The 17,871-nt window shown below is 39.1% G+C and overlaps 1 protein-coding gene across 9 annotated transcripts in view; it reads right to left on the reverse strand.

Annotated features, from left to right (window-relative positions):
• Window positions 1-984: 984 nt before the first annotated feature.
• LOC102205088 (dedicator of cytokinesis protein 9-like) overlaps window positions 985-17,871 on the reverse strand; it is a 57,225-nt gene continuing 40,338 nt past the window's right edge. For 2 of the 9 annotated variants that reach the window (XM_013913629.1, XM_013913630.1), the window contains exons 26-54: window positions 17,542-17,613; window positions 17,301-17,447; window positions 16,990-17,073; window positions 16,787-16,898; window positions 16,518-16,696; window positions 16,254-16,367; window positions 16,000-16,111; window positions 15,633-15,763; window positions 14,500-14,614; window positions 14,351-14,417; window positions 13,759-13,806; window positions 13,179-13,315; window positions 10,508-10,623; window positions 10,295-10,432; window positions 9,977-10,159; window positions 9,685-9,798; window positions 9,223-9,438; window positions 9,060-9,117; window positions 8,739-8,870; window positions 7,789-7,895; window positions 7,519-7,641; window positions 7,263-7,376; window positions 7,023-7,028; window positions 4,877-5,023; window positions 3,034-3,244; window positions 2,464-2,654; window positions 2,264-2,364; window positions 1,953-2,091; window positions 985-1,324 (exon numbers count right to left, since the gene is read on the reverse strand). In XM_013913629.1, the coding sequence (XP_013769083.1) occupies window positions 1,190-1,324; window positions 1,953-2,091; window positions 2,264-2,364; window positions 2,464-2,654; window positions 3,034-3,244; window positions 4,877-5,023; window positions 7,023-7,028; window positions 7,263-7,376; window positions 7,519-7,641; window positions 7,789-7,895; window positions 8,739-8,870; window positions 9,060-9,117; window positions 9,223-9,438; window positions 9,685-9,798; window positions 9,977-10,159; window positions 10,295-10,432; window positions 10,508-10,623; window positions 13,179-13,315; window positions 13,759-13,806; window positions 14,351-14,417; window positions 14,500-14,614; window positions 15,633-15,763; window positions 16,000-16,111; window positions 16,254-16,367; window positions 16,518-16,696; window positions 16,787-16,898; window positions 16,990-17,073; window positions 17,301-17,447; window positions 17,542-17,613 (3,549 nt within the window). In that variant the 3' untranslated portion in view covers window positions 985-1,189. Of the gene's footprint in view, window positions 1,325-1,952; window positions 2,092-2,263; window positions 2,365-2,463; window positions 2,655-3,033; window positions 3,245-4,876; window positions 5,024-7,022; window positions 7,029-7,262; window positions 7,377-7,518; window positions 7,642-7,788; window positions 8,663-8,738; window positions 8,871-9,059; window positions 9,118-9,222; window positions 9,439-9,684; window positions 9,799-9,976; window positions 10,160-10,294; window positions 10,433-10,507; window positions 10,624-13,178; window positions 13,316-13,758; window positions 13,807-14,350; window positions 14,418-14,499; window positions 14,615-15,632; window positions 15,764-15,999; window positions 16,112-16,253; window positions 16,368-16,517; window positions 16,697-16,786; window positions 16,899-16,989; window positions 17,074-17,300; window positions 17,448-17,541; window positions 17,614-17,871 lie in introns of those variants that run through there. The other 7 variants (XM_013913636.1, XM_005744267.2, XM_013913631.1 and 4 more) reach the window with 6 other exon arrangements.

The following is a 17,871-nucleotide window of genomic DNA, read 5'->3' on the forward strand; positions in this document are numbered from 1 at the left end:
TACATGTTTTATTTATTTGTTTTAAACATATGAATGAATGGATGAATCATAATCTAGTAAAAGTCTTGTGTTTCTTTTTAAATTTGAATTCACAGATAATAAAAAGCGTCATGACAAAGAAACAAAGGGGTAGCTTACAAATTGTTACACTCTTGGCTTGCATTGCATTGTCTTTTTCTCTCATGTCTTTGGCAAGAGGGGATAGACTTGGTAACTGTAAAAAAAAATATTGCACATAATGTTGTTACAGAAAATAGGTTAAAACATTTTGGTTCATCTGGCTTTATAAATAGTTTCTATAAATGCCCAATGGCCTAAAATAGAGTGAATAATTCTTTGAAAAGATCAAAGATAAACTCTGATGCTTCTGCACTTTACAAAAAAAGCTCCTGCTGTAGCTAGACATGGGGAAAAATGAAGAAAGAATACTGTGCACCATAGGAATGTATGAATGGTTACAGCGGCACTGATGTCTCACTGTCTTAAACACTCTTTTACAAACACACTATGTGAATGAGATCCCCAGAGTTAAAAACAGATCAAGTAGTCAAATGCAAAAACACTTAACTTCCTTGTCTGTAGTTTTAACCCCATGATAGTATCCTTTGGGTTGGGCTCTGGACAGAAGAACAAGATAAGACCATGTTGTAAACTGAAGTACTAATACATGCTTGTTAAGTTACATGTGGTTTAACCCTCTTAGAACACAGAAAATAATAAACAACACATGAAAATGTAGACAGATGATGATATTACAATTGTTGTAAAGGTTTGAAAACCATCTGTATTTAATGGAGTCTCCATAGGAAACAAGAATAATGGGGGGCACACGTGACTTCACTTTACTGGTTGCGGCAGGTGGGTGCCCCTCCCTGAGCTTGGTTTTGTCAGAGGTTTTTCCTTCTCACTGTTTGCTCAGTGGGGTTGGGTTTTTCCTCTGTATTATTTTATGGTCTCTGCTTTACAATATAAAGCACCTTGTAGTGATTTGGCGCTATATAAATAAAACAGAATAACATTGAATTGATTTTTCAGGTTATGACCTGGAAAATTTTGAAATCAGATAAAATAGGAGAAAAAACGGCAACAAATTATGTTTTTAGGTAGTGTTACATTCTTTGAAGGTTTTCAGCTGATCCTTCAGGTAGTTTGAACAGTCATTAGTAGTGATGGAGCAGCAATTTTGATGTCAAACATCTCTGTCAGAATATGGTGGTCGAGCCATGTACTGTAGGTTGGCACTGGTTGGTGTGCCAGTGATGGTGTTGAAGATGCCCATAGAAGCAGACAGATTGCTCCTTGGACCATCGTCCACTGGGTTTATCTGGAAGAAATGGACTGTTAGAAAGCTTAAAATATACTGTTTGGTTTGTTTTATGTTTAAAACGGGGTGGGGGGTGGAATTAGTGAGGAATGGTCTTTTAAAATTTTCCTTAATCCGTGGACAATCATAAATATCAGGCTACACATGAAGCTGATTCAAGAGGGCATTACATTTCATCTTTGGGAAGGCAGATTTGGGTGCAGATACTATGTCCATGAAGCTGTTAGTCAGTTGCTGTCTATAAATCTTTTACAGTGTAAATAGTTACTTTATTCAATGACACAATCATTATTACCATCCAAGCTGCTCATGACAGCATAAATAAAGGAGATAGGAAACATGGTTAGTAAAGGTTAGAGTAAAAGAACTGCAGCACAGGACAGCACTTTTTGTCATACAATTAAATATAAAATTACACATTGACAAACACCCTCATAACAAAATATATGTGTAGATAAGTGTAGATGAAGCATGCAGATGTGAATACAAATAAAATCTGACAGACCAGGTGCAACTTGATTCTTCACACGGAACAAAACTTTATAAATAAAATATTTAGTATTTATGAGCCATCACATCTCAGAGCCATCACATGCTGTGATCATTCATCATTCTTCAGTGTTTCCACCTGTTCGTGCATGATGTTCGACAGCTCCCTCGTCAGATTCCTGTAGTTGGCCTTCATCTCATCATGATACTCTTGCTGGTCTTCTTTAATCAGCCGCTCATTAACGCTAAGCGCTTGACCGCAGGCGTCCACAAACTGCCTGAAAAGAGAGGCATGAAAAAACTCAAAGCAAAGCAACAAGCGCAAAATAGTAATATGCAATACAGAAAGACAAGCATCCAACCTCTGTAACCAAGCTCACTAAGGCACAATGTAATCATAGTAATATCGGGTATGTTATAGTGTGTGGGAAGAAGGTTTTCTGTCAGTACCTAAAGACCTCTTTGAGCTGTTTGACTTTGTTGTCTGGATATTTCTTGGCACTGCTGCTGTCTAGGAAGGCTCTGGCATAAGCAAGAGGACCAGCATTTACCTGGAAAATCAAAATCAAAGACTGTTAATTCTAGATTAAAGGAATAAAATAATTATTGATAAAGTAAAAATGATTATAACCTTGTGATTTTGACTCTACCTGAACACTGATGCTGCCTTGGAGCTTGAGCTGCAGGCGTATCATGTCCACTTCAGAGGCCGAGCACAGCTGTCGCAACTCATTCACCTTGGCACTCATCTCATCTATGGCCACTTCTATGGGGCTCAGGTCAGTTTGGTGTTGGTACATGACTGCTATACGCTTCTTTACGTATGGGAAACAGTGGGTGGCTGAGTGAACACAGGATTGGAAGAGAAAAAATATCTGTTGTTAGCAGCAACATAAAAATGTCCTTTGAACACAGAAACAGTAGATTCCACAGTAATGCTGATAACCAGGATACTAAACACTGTAAATGGCCACAGCGGAGTCTCCACTATAGCCAAATCGGTTAGCATAATTATTAATAAGGCACCGTAAGAGCTGAACTTACTGGTACACTAATGAAACAGAACTAAATTCATCTACATAATTTTTTAAGTGATTTGCACTAAAGTGAGACACAGGCAATTGTAATCAACAATAACATCTGACAATCAGGAAGATATAATTAAACTTTGGTTAATCTACTCTACATTTACAAATAGTTTCCATGATTGTATGACATACTGGTGAGAACAGTCCGCCGTTTACATTGCTCTTCCACCCCGCCCTGCTTTTTGCCTGACATTGTGAACGGTGTTTCAAACACAAAGCGCCAGATGTTGTGACTCTTCTCAAAGTCTGTCCTCCTGTCCTCCAGCTCCTTTTCGTCGAGGTAGGGCGTGACGTGAGTTACCTGGATATAGGCGTACTTTGAGTCCAGATCTTTCGGATTCACCTGTGGATGCAGAAGAAGTTTTTCAACATATTTTATTTGTGTTCAATCCATAATATTTATATAAGCTTACATGAAAATAAATTAGTGTGTTAACCAACCAGTAACGGTATTTCCCAATAGCAGTTGACATATAAAAGGTATATATTAAATTTGATTTCTTCCCAACTGGCTTTGTATGCTCTCATGTTAACATTTTAACAAAGGTATTGGCAGCTACACAACTTCATTTTTTTTTGAGGTTACAGGTTATACTGGCAAAAAAAAATAACATTCACAAGTCAAGTTAGTGCAAGCTGAAAATAAATCAAAAGGTTAACTTTAAAAAATTGAGATTTTTTTTAGAATTCATGTAATTCCTAAGCAAGATGGGTCTAGTCATTTCAGCACTTCAAAAGTAACCCTCAGCATGTGGTATGTGACCCAAAATCAGATTGAGGCTCATCAACAGTTGTCATAGTTATGGGCTTTCAATACAAACATTCACAGTGGTGGAGAGGGGAGGGGGGGTTGCCTTTGGGGCGTAGGTTACCAGGAGATATAGCATAAACAGCAACAAAGTACATTGTAGTGGATAAATAGGTGAAAATGTATTCATGCAGGAAAACGAGGTTTGTCTCCTATATGAAGCCAAAAATTCAAAAACACATTTAAAAGACTTCATATATCCGGTTGTTCAGTGATGACGCGACAAATCCTACTTCCGGGCCTAAAGTAGTCTGCGTTTAATATGGCTTTTGTGTTGTTAACATGTTTAATGTTATGTATTTTCTTCTATTTGATCTCAAAAAGCTCCTAAAACAGTCAGTGATCACTGTTGACCTCCCTCGTCTTTTATTACCGCTAATCATTTATTTAAGCTCAGTTTTTAAAACCTTAGGATGTAACTACAGCCCAGCCCATGCAGCAGTATACGAATGACTAACCTCGTATTATGGATGGATTATCTCAGTTGTTCTCCTGGCTGAAGTTTGGTCCTTTTATAGCATCCTGCCATGCGATTACATTTGTTCGTGACCACCGAGAACACTCACGTTAACTTTTATCGAGTGGAAAAAAAGTTAGCTTGTTTATATTATGCTAACATAGCTGTGTCTCATTATATACCAGCTAGCCCAACTTCAGTAACCCTACAAACGTCACTGCTTTTTAGTTTTCTGTCTTCATTTATGCTGGAAGTGATAACAGAGCTGTACGTTTTAATTTGTTTCCAAAACCCTGCAGTCAGGACATGCTATATTGTATTTAGATAGAAGCTAGCAAGCTAACTCCCTGCTAACTTCTAACTCCGTTAAATGTCATAAATTCCGTTTTCATGGATGCCTGGATGTTTAACTCAATTGTTACACCTGGTAGAGCAGAACGCTGATCATTTTATTACAGATGAAAGACTTTAGACAGTTTTTCAACTCTCAGTAATGCCACAGTGATCGTTTGATATATGGACCTGCAGCGGAGTTTAGGTCCAGACACGGCTAGTGACGTCAGACTGAACAACCGGATTCATTGTGAATTCTCTGAATGCAATGTGTACGTCAAACCTACAATAACGTTTTCTCAAGATTATTGCACAGTTACTAAGGTCTACCATTTACTATCATACTGTCATCCAAACATACAAGAATGTGATCACACCTTGCCAGAGTCCTGAATAATCTTGACATTTTCTTGGCCAAATTTGTCAGAGTATAGCTTCAGGAGCCTCTGGGAAATTTCAGACAGTGGAGTGAACTTTGGCTCCTTGTAGATGTATTCTTTTCCATCCTCATCCTCAAAGAACCCCTGCAAAACAGAAAGATCAAAACTGAAATAAGATGGTTAAAGAAAATATCTGTGCACTAAAGTGGACCTATTGTGCTCATTTCAAGCTCCACATTGTTAGTATTGCACTGTCTCCTTATTGTATGACTTGATGGTGGATTTATTCTTTCAATTACAAGATGTATGAAGCAGTCTGTATTTGTTTAAAGGTGTTAACAATGACATACGTAAATTGAGCACTCAAAGCCAGTGACACAAACATTCATACAGCCCTTTATGTATGCATAAACACTGTTTAGCATTGTCATGCTAAATGACGTGCCAATGGACACATTCGGAGAAACTCAGGATTGTAACCAAGGCCCGAGATTGATCCACCAAGCTTCCAGTTGGTAGATGACCTGTCAACCACCTGAGCCACACCAATTCAATTCAGTTTTATTTATACAGCGCCAAATCACAACAACATTCACCTCAAGGCGCTTTGTATTGTAAGGTAGATCCTACAATAATACATACAGAGAAAAACCCAACAATCATATGACCCCCTATGAGCAAGCACTTTGGCGACAGTGGAAAGGAAAAACTCCCTTTTAACAGGAAGAAATCTCCAGCAGAACCAGGCGCTGGGAGGGGCGGGCATAAACACACACACACACACACATACACACACACATACATACATACAACCATCATGGAAGGACAGGCCCCTGCACAGTATGTACCACTGGCAGATAGAGGAGGTGGCTGATACCCAGAAATCCTACCAGTGGCTGGACAAAGCTGGACTGAAAGACAGCACAGAGGCACTAATCATGGCAGCATAGGAACAAGCACTGAGCACAAGATCCATAGAAGCTGGGGTCTATCACACCAGGCAAGACCCCAGGTGCAGGCTGTGTAAAGATGCCCCAGAGACAATCCAGCACATAACAGCAGGGTGCAAGATGCTAGCAGGCAAGGCATACATGGCACAGATGTTCCTGTACACTATGTCGGCCACTTGGTTATGACCTCGGGACTTCCAGGTTATACTCGGAACGAGTATAACCTGGAAGTCCCGAGGTCAAAATGGGAGATGCCCCGAAAGGTGGTGGAGAATGACCGAGCTAAGATCCTGTGGGACTTCCAGATACAGACGGACATAATGGTGGTGGCTAACCAACCGGACATAGTGGTGGTAGACAAACAGAAGAAGACGGCCGTAGTGATCGATGTAGCGGTTCCGAATGACAGCAACATCAGGAAGAAGGAACACGAGAAGCTTGAGAAATACCAAGGGCTCAGAGAAGAGCTTGAGAAGATGTGGAGGGTGAAGGTGACGGTGGTCCCAGTGGTAATTGGAGCACTAGGTGCAGTGACTCCCAAGCTAGGCGAGTGGCTCCAGCAGATCCCGGGAACAACATCGGAGATCTCTGTCCAGAAGAGCGCAGTCCTGGGAACAGCTAAGATACTGCGCAGGACCCTCAAGCTCCCAGGCCTCTGGTAGAGGACCGGAGCTTGAAGGATTAACCGCCCATATATATATACATATATACATATGAGCAATAGGTCCACTTTAAGTGATTGTCATTATATACAGAAAGTTATCAAACACAGCAAACATTAGCTGATCACTACCGAGTCAAACAGATCTATTTAATTTAATATATTCATACATGCGTAACAGTTACACTGTGGTTTATTTGTATAAAAGTAATAGTTGGAAAGGCTTCATCAATTAATCAAAAGAAACTTTCAGGGGAAAAATCACAATGGGATCACATATGACTGAAAAAAGGATGAGTTTCTGGATTTGCAAATGAAACAGAAAAGAGATAAAATGATATAAAAGTCACACAACAGCTATTGTTTTGTGACTAAGTAACCATGTTTTATCCACTACTGGTCAAAAAAAAATCATGAAGCAACAAAAGCTTAAAAATCTACAGATACTTGATAGTAATTTTACAAATACTCATTAGCCCTTAAACAACGTAAAAAGGCACTGACATAGAGGAGGACTCCTCTATTCACTTACCGCAGCCTTAAAAGGAAAGGGAAAAGAAGAGAAATCTCAATTAAAAAAATAGTAGCGTTCCATTTAGATTCAAAGGTTCAGCTGTATCAGAGAGTGTATGTGTGTATGTGGTACTGTACTGCAAAAAACAATAAGATAAACACCATGCTTTTATGAAAACTGTGGACTGAGTCAAATTTAAGCTGAACTGAAAATTTTAATTATTATCATATTTATTTACTTTTTATTTTGTAAACTTACCTGTCCAAAAAAGGCCACTCTGAAGTATGTGCCAAGCAGTCTCTTGCCAGAATGCATTACTTCCATCACTTTAGTATACGCACGGTGGAGTGTATCATACAGGTGTGCCAGTTTCTGTTTGACAAATTCAAAAAAAATTGCAATAACTGTCACGCAGATGTTTTTATTTACAAACTGTTGTTGTGAATTGGCATTATATAAACAGAACAGAACAATTCACACTTTGTCTATAACTTGTGCTCAGTGTGCAGCTCACCTCAAAGTCTCTGCGCTGTTCATAAATGGGAATGATGAGCCTATAGACATCAGCAATGAGCTCATAACGCTCTGCCTTCCAGAGGCCATCAGCACACTCCTCCAAAAGCTCCATCAGCACCTCCTGAACACAAACAATTATCTTATCTTTAGAAAAGACACTGAGAAGTGGGACTAATGTTACTGCCAAAAAAATTCCTGAAGCCAATGACTAATTTTAAAAGGACATTCTATAGGCTGACATTCAGAAAAGATCGAAACAAAGTCTGACCTCACTGAAGTGAACATCCTGCATCCCAACATCCTCCATCATGGCTGCTTCCTCGTCAATGTTCGGAGTGATGACACGGAAAGCTGAGCAGCCCTGCCTGAACATGCCTGGCATAAAAAAGGTACACAGAGAGGTCCAGTAGAACCATACACTGATCAAGCATAAAACTATCACCACTGACATGTCAACCCTGTCATAGAAATTATATTCCCGGTTGGCTATGGCCATGGATAATGTGCCCTGCCATGATGCAAAAATAGTTCAGGAATGGTTTGAGGTTGGCAAGATCTCAGTCCAAGCGGATCTTGTGGGATGTGCTGGAGAAACAAGTCTGATCCATGGAGACCCCACAACTTACAGGATTTTAGAGATTTAACATGCTGTTATGTGCTAGACTGTCTCAGGGGCATCTTTGCACAGCCTGCGCCTGGGGTCTTGCCTGGTGTAATAGGCTGGGCCTCTATGAATCTTGTGCTCAGAGCTTGTTCCCGTGCTGCCATGATTTGTTGTCAACACTCTGTGTTGTCTTTCAGCCCAGCTTTTAGGATTTGGTAGGATTTGTTAGTATCAGCCAGTGGTACATGCCATGCAGGGGCCTGCCCTTCCCTGATGGTTCCTCTCTCCTTCCTGCTCTTCTTTGTTGGGCTTCTGCTGCCCGAGGTATTCACTAAGCACACTATCAGTTGCAGATAAATTCCTCATGTACTCGTGGACCTTTGTTTGTTCTTTCATCCTGGTTGTGACACTCACTAATTATCAGCCACGTTTCTTCCACTTTTGTGTGTGTAGTAAGAGAGAGAGAGACGTGAAGGGTGAAGGCAACAGTAGTCCCAGTGGTAACTAAAGCACTTCCCAGGAACAACATCTGAGTTCTCTGTCAAGAAGAGGGCAGCAAAAACACGGCACAGGACCATAAACTTGAAGGATAACGATGAAGCAATATGACTCACACTGTTTATTTTTTACAATTATTGATGGTTTTAGAGTTGGAGGAATTTGCAGTGTATACAATTTACAATTTCGATTGCAGACATCCCCAGCTCTGACATATAGCTTTTTATCACGTTCCATAAATCTTTCATCTGAAAACAACAAGAGAGTTGATAGGCTTTATTGAGTTTATCAATCAATCTCTCCAGGATAATGTTCCTCTACTGCTGTAATGTTTATCAGAGATTCATTTTATGGCTTCTGTAAATGAGGATCATAAAAACATGTTGGAGTTCAAATAGTTAACTGCCAGGAGACCTTACATTATATCCTCAACTTACCTTTCCTCCAGAGATACTCAGCCACCAGAGCGGCAACATGCACGTAACACATAGCTGCCTGCAGGTGAAAAGCACAGACACAGTCACGAGTCAGAGGCTAACACAACAATGCCTTACTGCAGAAAAAAAGTCAAGGTATTCAATATATTTATATTCAAAATACCTCTGAAAGATCCCCATTTTTGTTGTGGATGCGAGCCATACTGTCCAACCAGGTTTTACGGAGCTCAGGGGTGCTGGTGTAGGACTTGGCTAAGCTGTATTGGAGATCTACCAGCATTTCCGGGTCATTTTCGTGCTCTTTCATTTGCTCTGTGGCCATCAACACTGTCCTGATGCGTTTTGTTAGGTCCTTCACATCTGAAGGAAACGCCGTGTGCTGCCCAAGCACAACAACAAAGTGAATGTTCAGGATTACATAAAGCAAGAAGCGGGTACTGAAATGTGTTTGCCCCAAAACAGGAGAAAGGCTTAAATGTATCTATTTAGCCACCTAGTAATAGATAGTATTGCTACATGTATGATCTGACCAAGTGTTAATCAACCAGTTTGGGACAGAAATAACTAAAATTATTCAACAGTTCTCCTGGTAATTTATTTTGCCTACCAAACTCTCATTCCTCACCTTGATGGTCTTGTCACTGTTGGCATAGTTGTTGATGATGGAGAGAGACTGCTGGAAGCGCATACCCCCTATGCCGATGACGTCAGCAATCAGCTTACTGACAGCAATTACCACCTGGGTGAATATCAACAAGTAAAGAGAACCTTACATTTAAGACTTCCTGTATAATACAGAGATACATCATTAACATGGTTAGCAGATACATCATAGATATTGTATGTAGATAGAGACTAGAAAAGATAACTAAACATATAAAATGTCAAATTTAGACAGACACAAATGAAACGCTTACCTGCAGATGTGTTCGTACAAAGGATTTACGACCCGTGTAGTCGAAATTGCTTTTCATAAGAAAGTAGAGAAGGTGGGCAGCATCGCTACGGATGGAGCTCAGCTTGGAGTTACAGCACTTGAGAATTTCGTAGCAGAGAGAGGCACACATGTCGGCCCGGCCATCAAAGAAGGTGCAAGGGAACTAGAGGACATGGAAATGCAGCTGTGGGGTCATTTCAAGTCGATTTGTGGATATCAAAAAATCACAACCACATGGGTTACAACCCAATTCAGTCCCACCATGTTAAGTCAATAAACATGGAGCCAGATATTTCACCTTGTAAATGAAAGTCCTGAGTGAGGTGAAGACCTGTTTGAGAGCAGCCTCAGACTGAGGTATCTGCAGAAAACACAAGTGCACCTGGAAAACCTTCTTCATCAGGGGATTGTGACCGAGATCTGAATTCAGCTGGGTCTGAAAACAGGGAAGGTGAGTTTATTGGCTGAGCAAGATAATAAAGGGTGTCATGTTGGCTGTCTCTGTTAATACCTTGAACCCCATGATGAAAGTGTTGAGTGTGTCCAGCACAGTGAGACAGACCTCTGTAGACACACTGGCCTCTAGAAGGCACTGGCTGCTCACATCTGCTTCCGTACAGGAGTACGCTGCACAGAAAGCACATAAGCTACGTCTCCGATAGGGATAATGTTTTATTAGAGCCATTAAAAAAAGTGCATACCGTTGATTGCTTTATTGATTTAAATCTAAGACCAATAACGATTTGCCATGTGCTTGTATGGCAGACCTGTTGTTGATTTTGTCACCATTACCAACTCCACGAAGGAGTCAGTAAAAGACAAATCTGTTGCCGCCAAGAGCTCGGGAAAGCATGGCTACATTAATTCAGATAAACACAATATTATTTAGGTCCAAAAAATGAATAAAAATAATAATATCCTACTTTAACTACAGCAACATCTGCTTCATGACCACATTTTAGCACAGTACAACTCACCCCAGCTACACACAAAGTACTTTAAGTATACTCTTAAGCAGAGATGGGCATTACTGCGTTAGAACGCAGTAACGCAGTAACGCAGTAACGCCTTAACGCAGTAATGCGTTACGAGTTACGAGTAAAGTAAGGGATTACTATTGCAAAAACGGTAATTAGATTACCGTTACTTTACCGTAGGAACGCTGCGTTACTGCATTACTAAAACCGTGATTGTTTTTGCGAGAATGTCTCATGACCATGATGTATGCGAGTGCGACGTTCCTGACAACAGCTGTGTACAGATCAACAATGGATAATATATCGAGTGCGGAGAGAGTATGAGCGTGCAGTGTTTAAAGCGTGGAAGTACTGACATTACTTTAAGTTTGATTCCATAAAAAGTGACAAAAACATTAGTGTCCGTTGTGCGTGGGAAGAAAACGTCTTTTTACAGCGAAAAAAAACCCCTAAACTTCCGAGCAAGCACCGAGTGCGCTATGATGTAATGGGAAATTCACAGATTCTTCAACTGACCGCTCTGGCACACCTGCACCTGGGTAAACCTCCGCCTACCCTACTCCTGCTTCACAGGTGAAAATAGAGCAAAAGGATTGCTTTGATTTTATTTATTTTCTGCTGTGTTTTACTTCCATCTATTTGAAAGAGTGAGTGTAAACACAAAAAATATTTTATTTTATGTGCTGGAATGTGCAGAAATTTTTTGCTTGATGCATAAAGTTAAAAGACTAAAACAAGTTTTAAAAAGGGACTTTTCCATTTGATTACATTTTGTATGATGGATTATGTAGAAAAAGTAGAATTGGGCTGAAAGATCTATCGCTTTATCACCTCTTCAGGTTGTAAATCGTGTTTTTAAAAAGTAACTAAGTAATTAATTACTTTTGAAAATAAGTAGAGTAACGGGATTACTTTTTTGGGGAAGTAATCAGTAATTAGTTACTGATTACTTTTTTCAAGTAACTTGACCAACACTGCTCTTAAGTATGTTGAAATTCAACCTGAAAGAAGGAAATAACATTTCATACATACTCTAAGTATATACAGTACATTCTTGCCCAAATGATTACAAATAAAACATCAAAGTGCGCTATTACAAATAACTAGATAAAAATAATACAAATGTGTATATTTTCAGTTGTGTCATTATTACTGAAATTAAATGACGTAAGAAGTTTTAGTTTAATAGTCTTGGTTGTAACCCAGTTAACTCTTAATAAATCAATTTTTTGAAGGTTAGGGGTGTTTTTCTACAAGAACAGTTGTAGTTCGTGTACTTAAAAAGTATAGCCTCATATGCATCATCATGCTATCTCAAAATCTGTTATGTGTGCTTTGCCTTCATACTGATTCTGTCTCGTTAATGATTTACTTTTATATGCTGGTAACCCTACATGTAGGTTTCACCTGAGTATTGGAACATCAAACACTTTGTTTCCGGCATTCCGGCATTAAGCCATTCTTCAAATGTTTTTAGAGAATAAAAACGTTACCTAATGATTCAACAAAATAAAACGACTTCCTCATCTTTTTTGAAGATGGAAAGTTCTTAGAGTTCTGTGTCGTTTGTTTTGGTGAATAATTATCACATCAGTGATCATTTCATTTGTTACCTGTAATACTTTAAATGTATGTGTAGTTTCTGCTTATGTTCAAAACATTTAAGACAGATGTGGGATGATTTTTAGGAATCGTGTACATCTGTACTTGGAAAAAATTCTGACTGAAAACACAAAAAGAACACAAAACATTGCCTTAAGATTAGTTATCAAATTAGCAAACAAGACCTCTAAACTCAAAAAACGTCGATCACAAATTCTTCCTTTTGGTTTTGCCAAATGGTGGGACAGAATTCCAAGACAGATGGAAAAAACCAGATCATTAGTGACATATCTTATCCAGCACCGATTGCAATTCATAGATTATTGTCTATAAAACAAAAAAAGAGAGACGTTGAGCTTGACCTTGACAGTTTAGGTGAAGAGCCATTAGGTGATCATCATGTGCAAGTTTTGCTAAACCAGTACTGTACAAAGTAAATTGTGGCCGGGCAACTAGATGGCTAAGTCGGATAAACTAACAAATATTACTACATTACCAAATTTACACTAAATTATTGGGTATTTTTATTTATATGTTTATTTGTTTTTTGTTGACATGTGGAAAGCATCCATTTAATCATCCATTTCAGGTGGGCAGGCCTACTGTTGCTAAAGGTGTGAGCATTCTCCAGAGATCCCAGCTGCTGCAGACGGGCGTGGAGGATCCCAGCTCTGTTACGAGACACAGGGAGAGTCAGTGATTTCCTGTCAGGACCTACAGGCCCCGCCTCCTCATGGATCCTGTTGGAAAACGGAGAAGTACTATTAACTTCAAGCTTGAATGACTTACTTACAGCTAAGTCAGAATAAAGACACACAAAAGGGTATAATACTGTTATTTTAAAGCATCACTTACGTACAAAATAAACCATGGACACATGAAATAAATAAATGTCTAATATGTAATGTGGTTTTAAACTGACAGAGGCAAAAAGAAAGTCATGCATTTCATTAAGCAACCAGCGAATGTAAGATCGCAATCTTACCCAGGGAGGGGCCATAAAACAACTTGCCAGCAATGTTAAAGATCAAAGAACAAATCAAAATCCAACAGTTAAAAGAGTTACAGAAGATTCGCTAAAAGTCTCTGTTTAGATATGAATCACTAATTGCATGGAATGCCGGCAAAATTAGTTTAAGTTCAAGAATTCAGAAATCAGCAGACAGAACAATATTGACTCTACCTGGCGATGAATCTCTTCCCCATGTATCTGAACTGATAAAGGCAGACTCTGCAGGAAAAACACAGGTTTTATTATTCACAAGTTATTACTTCTAGTACCCATTTGACCCCTGCAGAGCTGGATCTGTATCGGAATCTTCAAACAACCCTTGGATTTGTTGCTGCAAACTCGAGATGTTACACCAAATGTCTTAAGAATATGATAAAGGCAGACAGAGTTGGGTATGGTCTTATTCCCTCTTCAATCCAGGAAAGTTCTTTGTGGTCAAGCTAACTAGCAGATGGCAAAGTCCAGCAGGCTGGTGCAAACAAACATGATCAATTATGGCTCTAAACAAAAAAATCCCAAATGGCAACAAATGAAATTCTAAACTCAAGGCAGAACAGTAGTCCACAAACTGGCGCAAGCATCCCTTTGTCAATATCTTTTAGTGACGCTAGCGAAGTCAATGTTCATTAATTTGCGTACTATGACATCTAAGGCTTGCTAATACAATCTATCTTGTTTATGTTATCTAGAAAAAATATTATTTAGAAAATGTTCAGTCACTCTTACATGTATGTAATAATAAAAAGGTTCTTTCTCTACTTACTGTATCAGTGTGAAGAAGTCCATTAGCTCTGAGGAAGCAGCTTTACTCCAGTAAGTAAATAGGGCCTCTGAGTATGATGAAATTACATGAAATTAGATTATTAGACCATAGCACGTGTCAAAATCACATATGAATCGCATGGTTCCTACCCTCTGACATGTTCTTGAGGATATGCAGAAAACACATAAGCAGGTTTTTGATTTCATCCTGGTCCAGTTTGTCAGAGCGCAGCACAGTGCTGCCCAGGGCTGATGCACACGGATTCTGATGCACAGGAACAAAGTAGAGAAAACTTTTACTTATCAATCTTTGGAGTACTGAAAAAAATCAACCTTTTAAGAGATATAACCCATCACTCAAACAAACCAAACTTTAAAGATGAAAAATGTCAAATACTTTCTTTAAAAACCTGTCTACTGCTGCAGACAGTAACAACAACTCCAGGTTTAAAAAGCATAGAAGAAAAGAAGTGAAAAAGCAACAAGGTCTGCCAATCTTACAAATCCCAAATTTGCAAGACTCTGTAATGTGAAAAACACTCTGAAGGGGTCACACATGTCAAACAGAATACTTGTAAAGTTAAGTTTTCCTCATGATTTGCATCCACCCTCTGGGCTGGAGCTGCCTTGTTATAATCACTGTCATTGTCCTGCAGTAGGTCAAGCAGGGGAACAGTGAGGAGAGAGAAGTCCACGGTGACCCGCTTGGTTGCATGATTAAGATGAGGTGCGACTTGGTGTTCGGGTTCAAAAGAGAAAGGGAGCACATTGATAGAATGCCTCCTGGTAGATCTCTCCTTTTGGTGGAATTGGGATGTGATGGAGCACTGGTGGGAGGAGGGTGTGGGTATGAAAATAATAGAAAATAAAGACACATCTCAAGAGACCTTGAAGCTTACAGATGCTGCTTTTGCTTTGTTACTATTATGACTCCAACAGAGTAATGTAGTCTATGTCGTGAAACAAGGCTTTTATTTCCCCGTCTCTGGATATTTCTGGGAGGTGGGGCAATTTTTATATTATATGTCCAGGTTTAATCTAGTCTACCTGAGTAGTTCTCAAATAGTTATGTTTTTGTTAACCTTGAGAAATGTTTTCTATGTTGCAGACTATATCTTTTTCAAAGTTCAAATAAGGCCAGAATTTCCACTACCAGTAAATATTTTATTCTCCTTATTAATCAACCCTTATTATCAATCCCGATCCTAATCAGGTTAGTCTGACTTTTTAAGAGCAACAACAAATGTGCCTAAGGAACTGCCATGTCACAAGTGGTGACCTACCTTTTCCAGAGAGTTGGTCCTGTCACTGCTCTTGCCCAGCAGGCTGTTCCCAGAGTCGGTAGAGACCAGAGAGCCTCTGGAGTCTGCATGGTGAACTGAGCTGGCATTGGTAGTGGAACTTTGAGGAGAGGCTGCAAAGGGACCGTAAAAAAAAAAAAGTTTTTCACCAAAAGTAAAACCACAAAAACACATTTTTCATTTGTGATCATGGTGCAAGATCAGTAAACTATGATTAAAGATACAGTTTATTCATTTTAAATGATATTAGAAAATTATTTACAATTTTTATTTTATTTTATTTATTTGAAATTATTTAAATTCGACACATTTTTATTACTCAGTAATGTCCTTATAAGAAGGGAAACACCTGTTCCAGAGATGACCCCAAACACATCTTTGTGGAGAGCATTCTCTATGCAGCTGCCAGGTTTCTGAGGAGTCACCATAGAGGTCTGTACCGGAGAGTCCTCTCGTGGGTTCTGGGACAGAAACTAAAATTACTATTGTAAAGTGCTCTAGTTCTCACTTAAAAACAATAAAGAGAGAAACTGCAGAACTGAGGCATGCATTACAGATGCAAGCTACCATTCAGTTTTTACAACCACTAGGTGTCAGGCTTACATTTACATTACGATTGTCGAGAGGCAACGACTCTTTGATGTCAAGCCTATAAACATTTTCCTGAAGCAGGCCAAACAGAGGGAGGTAGAGAGTGGCAAGTCTGGCCTGCTGGCTCTGCAACAACAAACCTTGAGTTAAATTATTTAAAGCTGTCAAATTGAAAAATTATTGTGTCACTGGTTAAACTACATCTAACATGTACTTTTATGGAAATGCAGCAGATGGCCAAAGAGAAGGATAATGGCCAAGAGCTGCAGAACTTACTTTGGAAGCATAGCGGTCATCAAACGTGTGTTTGATCATCAGTCCCTTGAGCACCTGGATAGCAATCTGACGAATCTCTCTGGACTCCTGAAGTGCACCACTCACCTCCCTGAGCAGCAGTCCCACCAGGAAGTGGTTTCGACAGAAGTCATCAGTCAGCAAGTAGTCCAGCTGGAGATCTGTAGCAGGCATTTATTAGCAGGACAAGGCAAGAGCAAAAAAAGATGCAATGTACAGATGAAGTCTGCAAATTGTGGGTTTTTTCTTACCCTGGAACCTCTGTATTCTCCCTTTCCAAAAAGGCATGGGCAGATTTAAAGGTACATAGTGCTCGTGGTTGCAGACCTCCCGCAGGAACTCAAACTTGAATTCATATAAGGTCTATAAGAACCATAAGAGAATGTACATTTTAGGGTTTTATATTAACTTCAACAACCTGTATCAAATCTTCAGAGACATTATGCCTGCTAACCTTGGGGTCTCCAGGAACAAAGCAGTTCAAGTAGTTGTTGATCTGCTTAAATACAAAGCCTCTGTTCATGAAGGTGAAGCAGCGCTGTGTGGAAAAGGGAACAAATATAATGAGCGAAGATGCATAAAAAAAAAAGTCCACTTAGTTTTCTGAAGTTGAATTAACTTATCATTTCAGTCTTTTTATAAACAATAAGTAGTAAACAATAAGTAGTAAAAATGTTTTAATGTTTAACCTCAAAACAAAGAAAATTTGAGATATATTTCTACATAAATATAATATATAAACTAAAATAATCAGCTGGTGGCAACCTTAATGAAAATTGCCAGGCTGTGGTTGGCATTGCGAGCTGCATCGAGATTGTCCTTATATTTCTGGGTGATGTGTGGCATGAGCATATTGACCAGAGTCTCTACTGCATGGTAGTAGGATGCAGAAAAGCGCTGGTTCCTGGAGACCTGGACATAGGATGGGAAAAGAAGAAAAAGATTTGGAGGAGTCACGTTTGTAAGAAAATGGCTTAAGGACAAAAGGTTTTAACAACAGATCTACCTTAACCTTCCCATGCTCTATCAGATAATGAGCCATGGATTTCACCAGACCTTCAAAGAAGTACCAGGAGTGCTGCAACCCAGAACACAGTGTCAGTGAAAGAAAGAAATACGATGAATGTACAAAATGTGAATTATTTTGAAAGTGAATGTTGCATGGAACTAGAAAATGACATCATAAATATGTCAACAAGAATTTATTCATTTATTTTCTCAAATTTCAGTAACAGATGTAAATTTTGGAGAACTCATAGCAACAGAATATAATGTTTGTAGATCGACTATCATGTATTACCTATTTATGTTGTTTAATTTAATTTTAATTTATTTT

This window comes from Pundamilia nyererei, unplaced genomic scaffold (genome assembly GCF_000239375.1).
Source record: "Pundamilia nyererei isolate P.nyererei 1_Seehausen unplaced genomic scaffold, PunNye1.0 scaffold00141, whole genome shotgun sequence".
NCBI lineage: Eukaryota > Metazoa > Chordata > Actinopteri > Cichliformes > Cichlidae > Pundamilia > Pundamilia nyererei.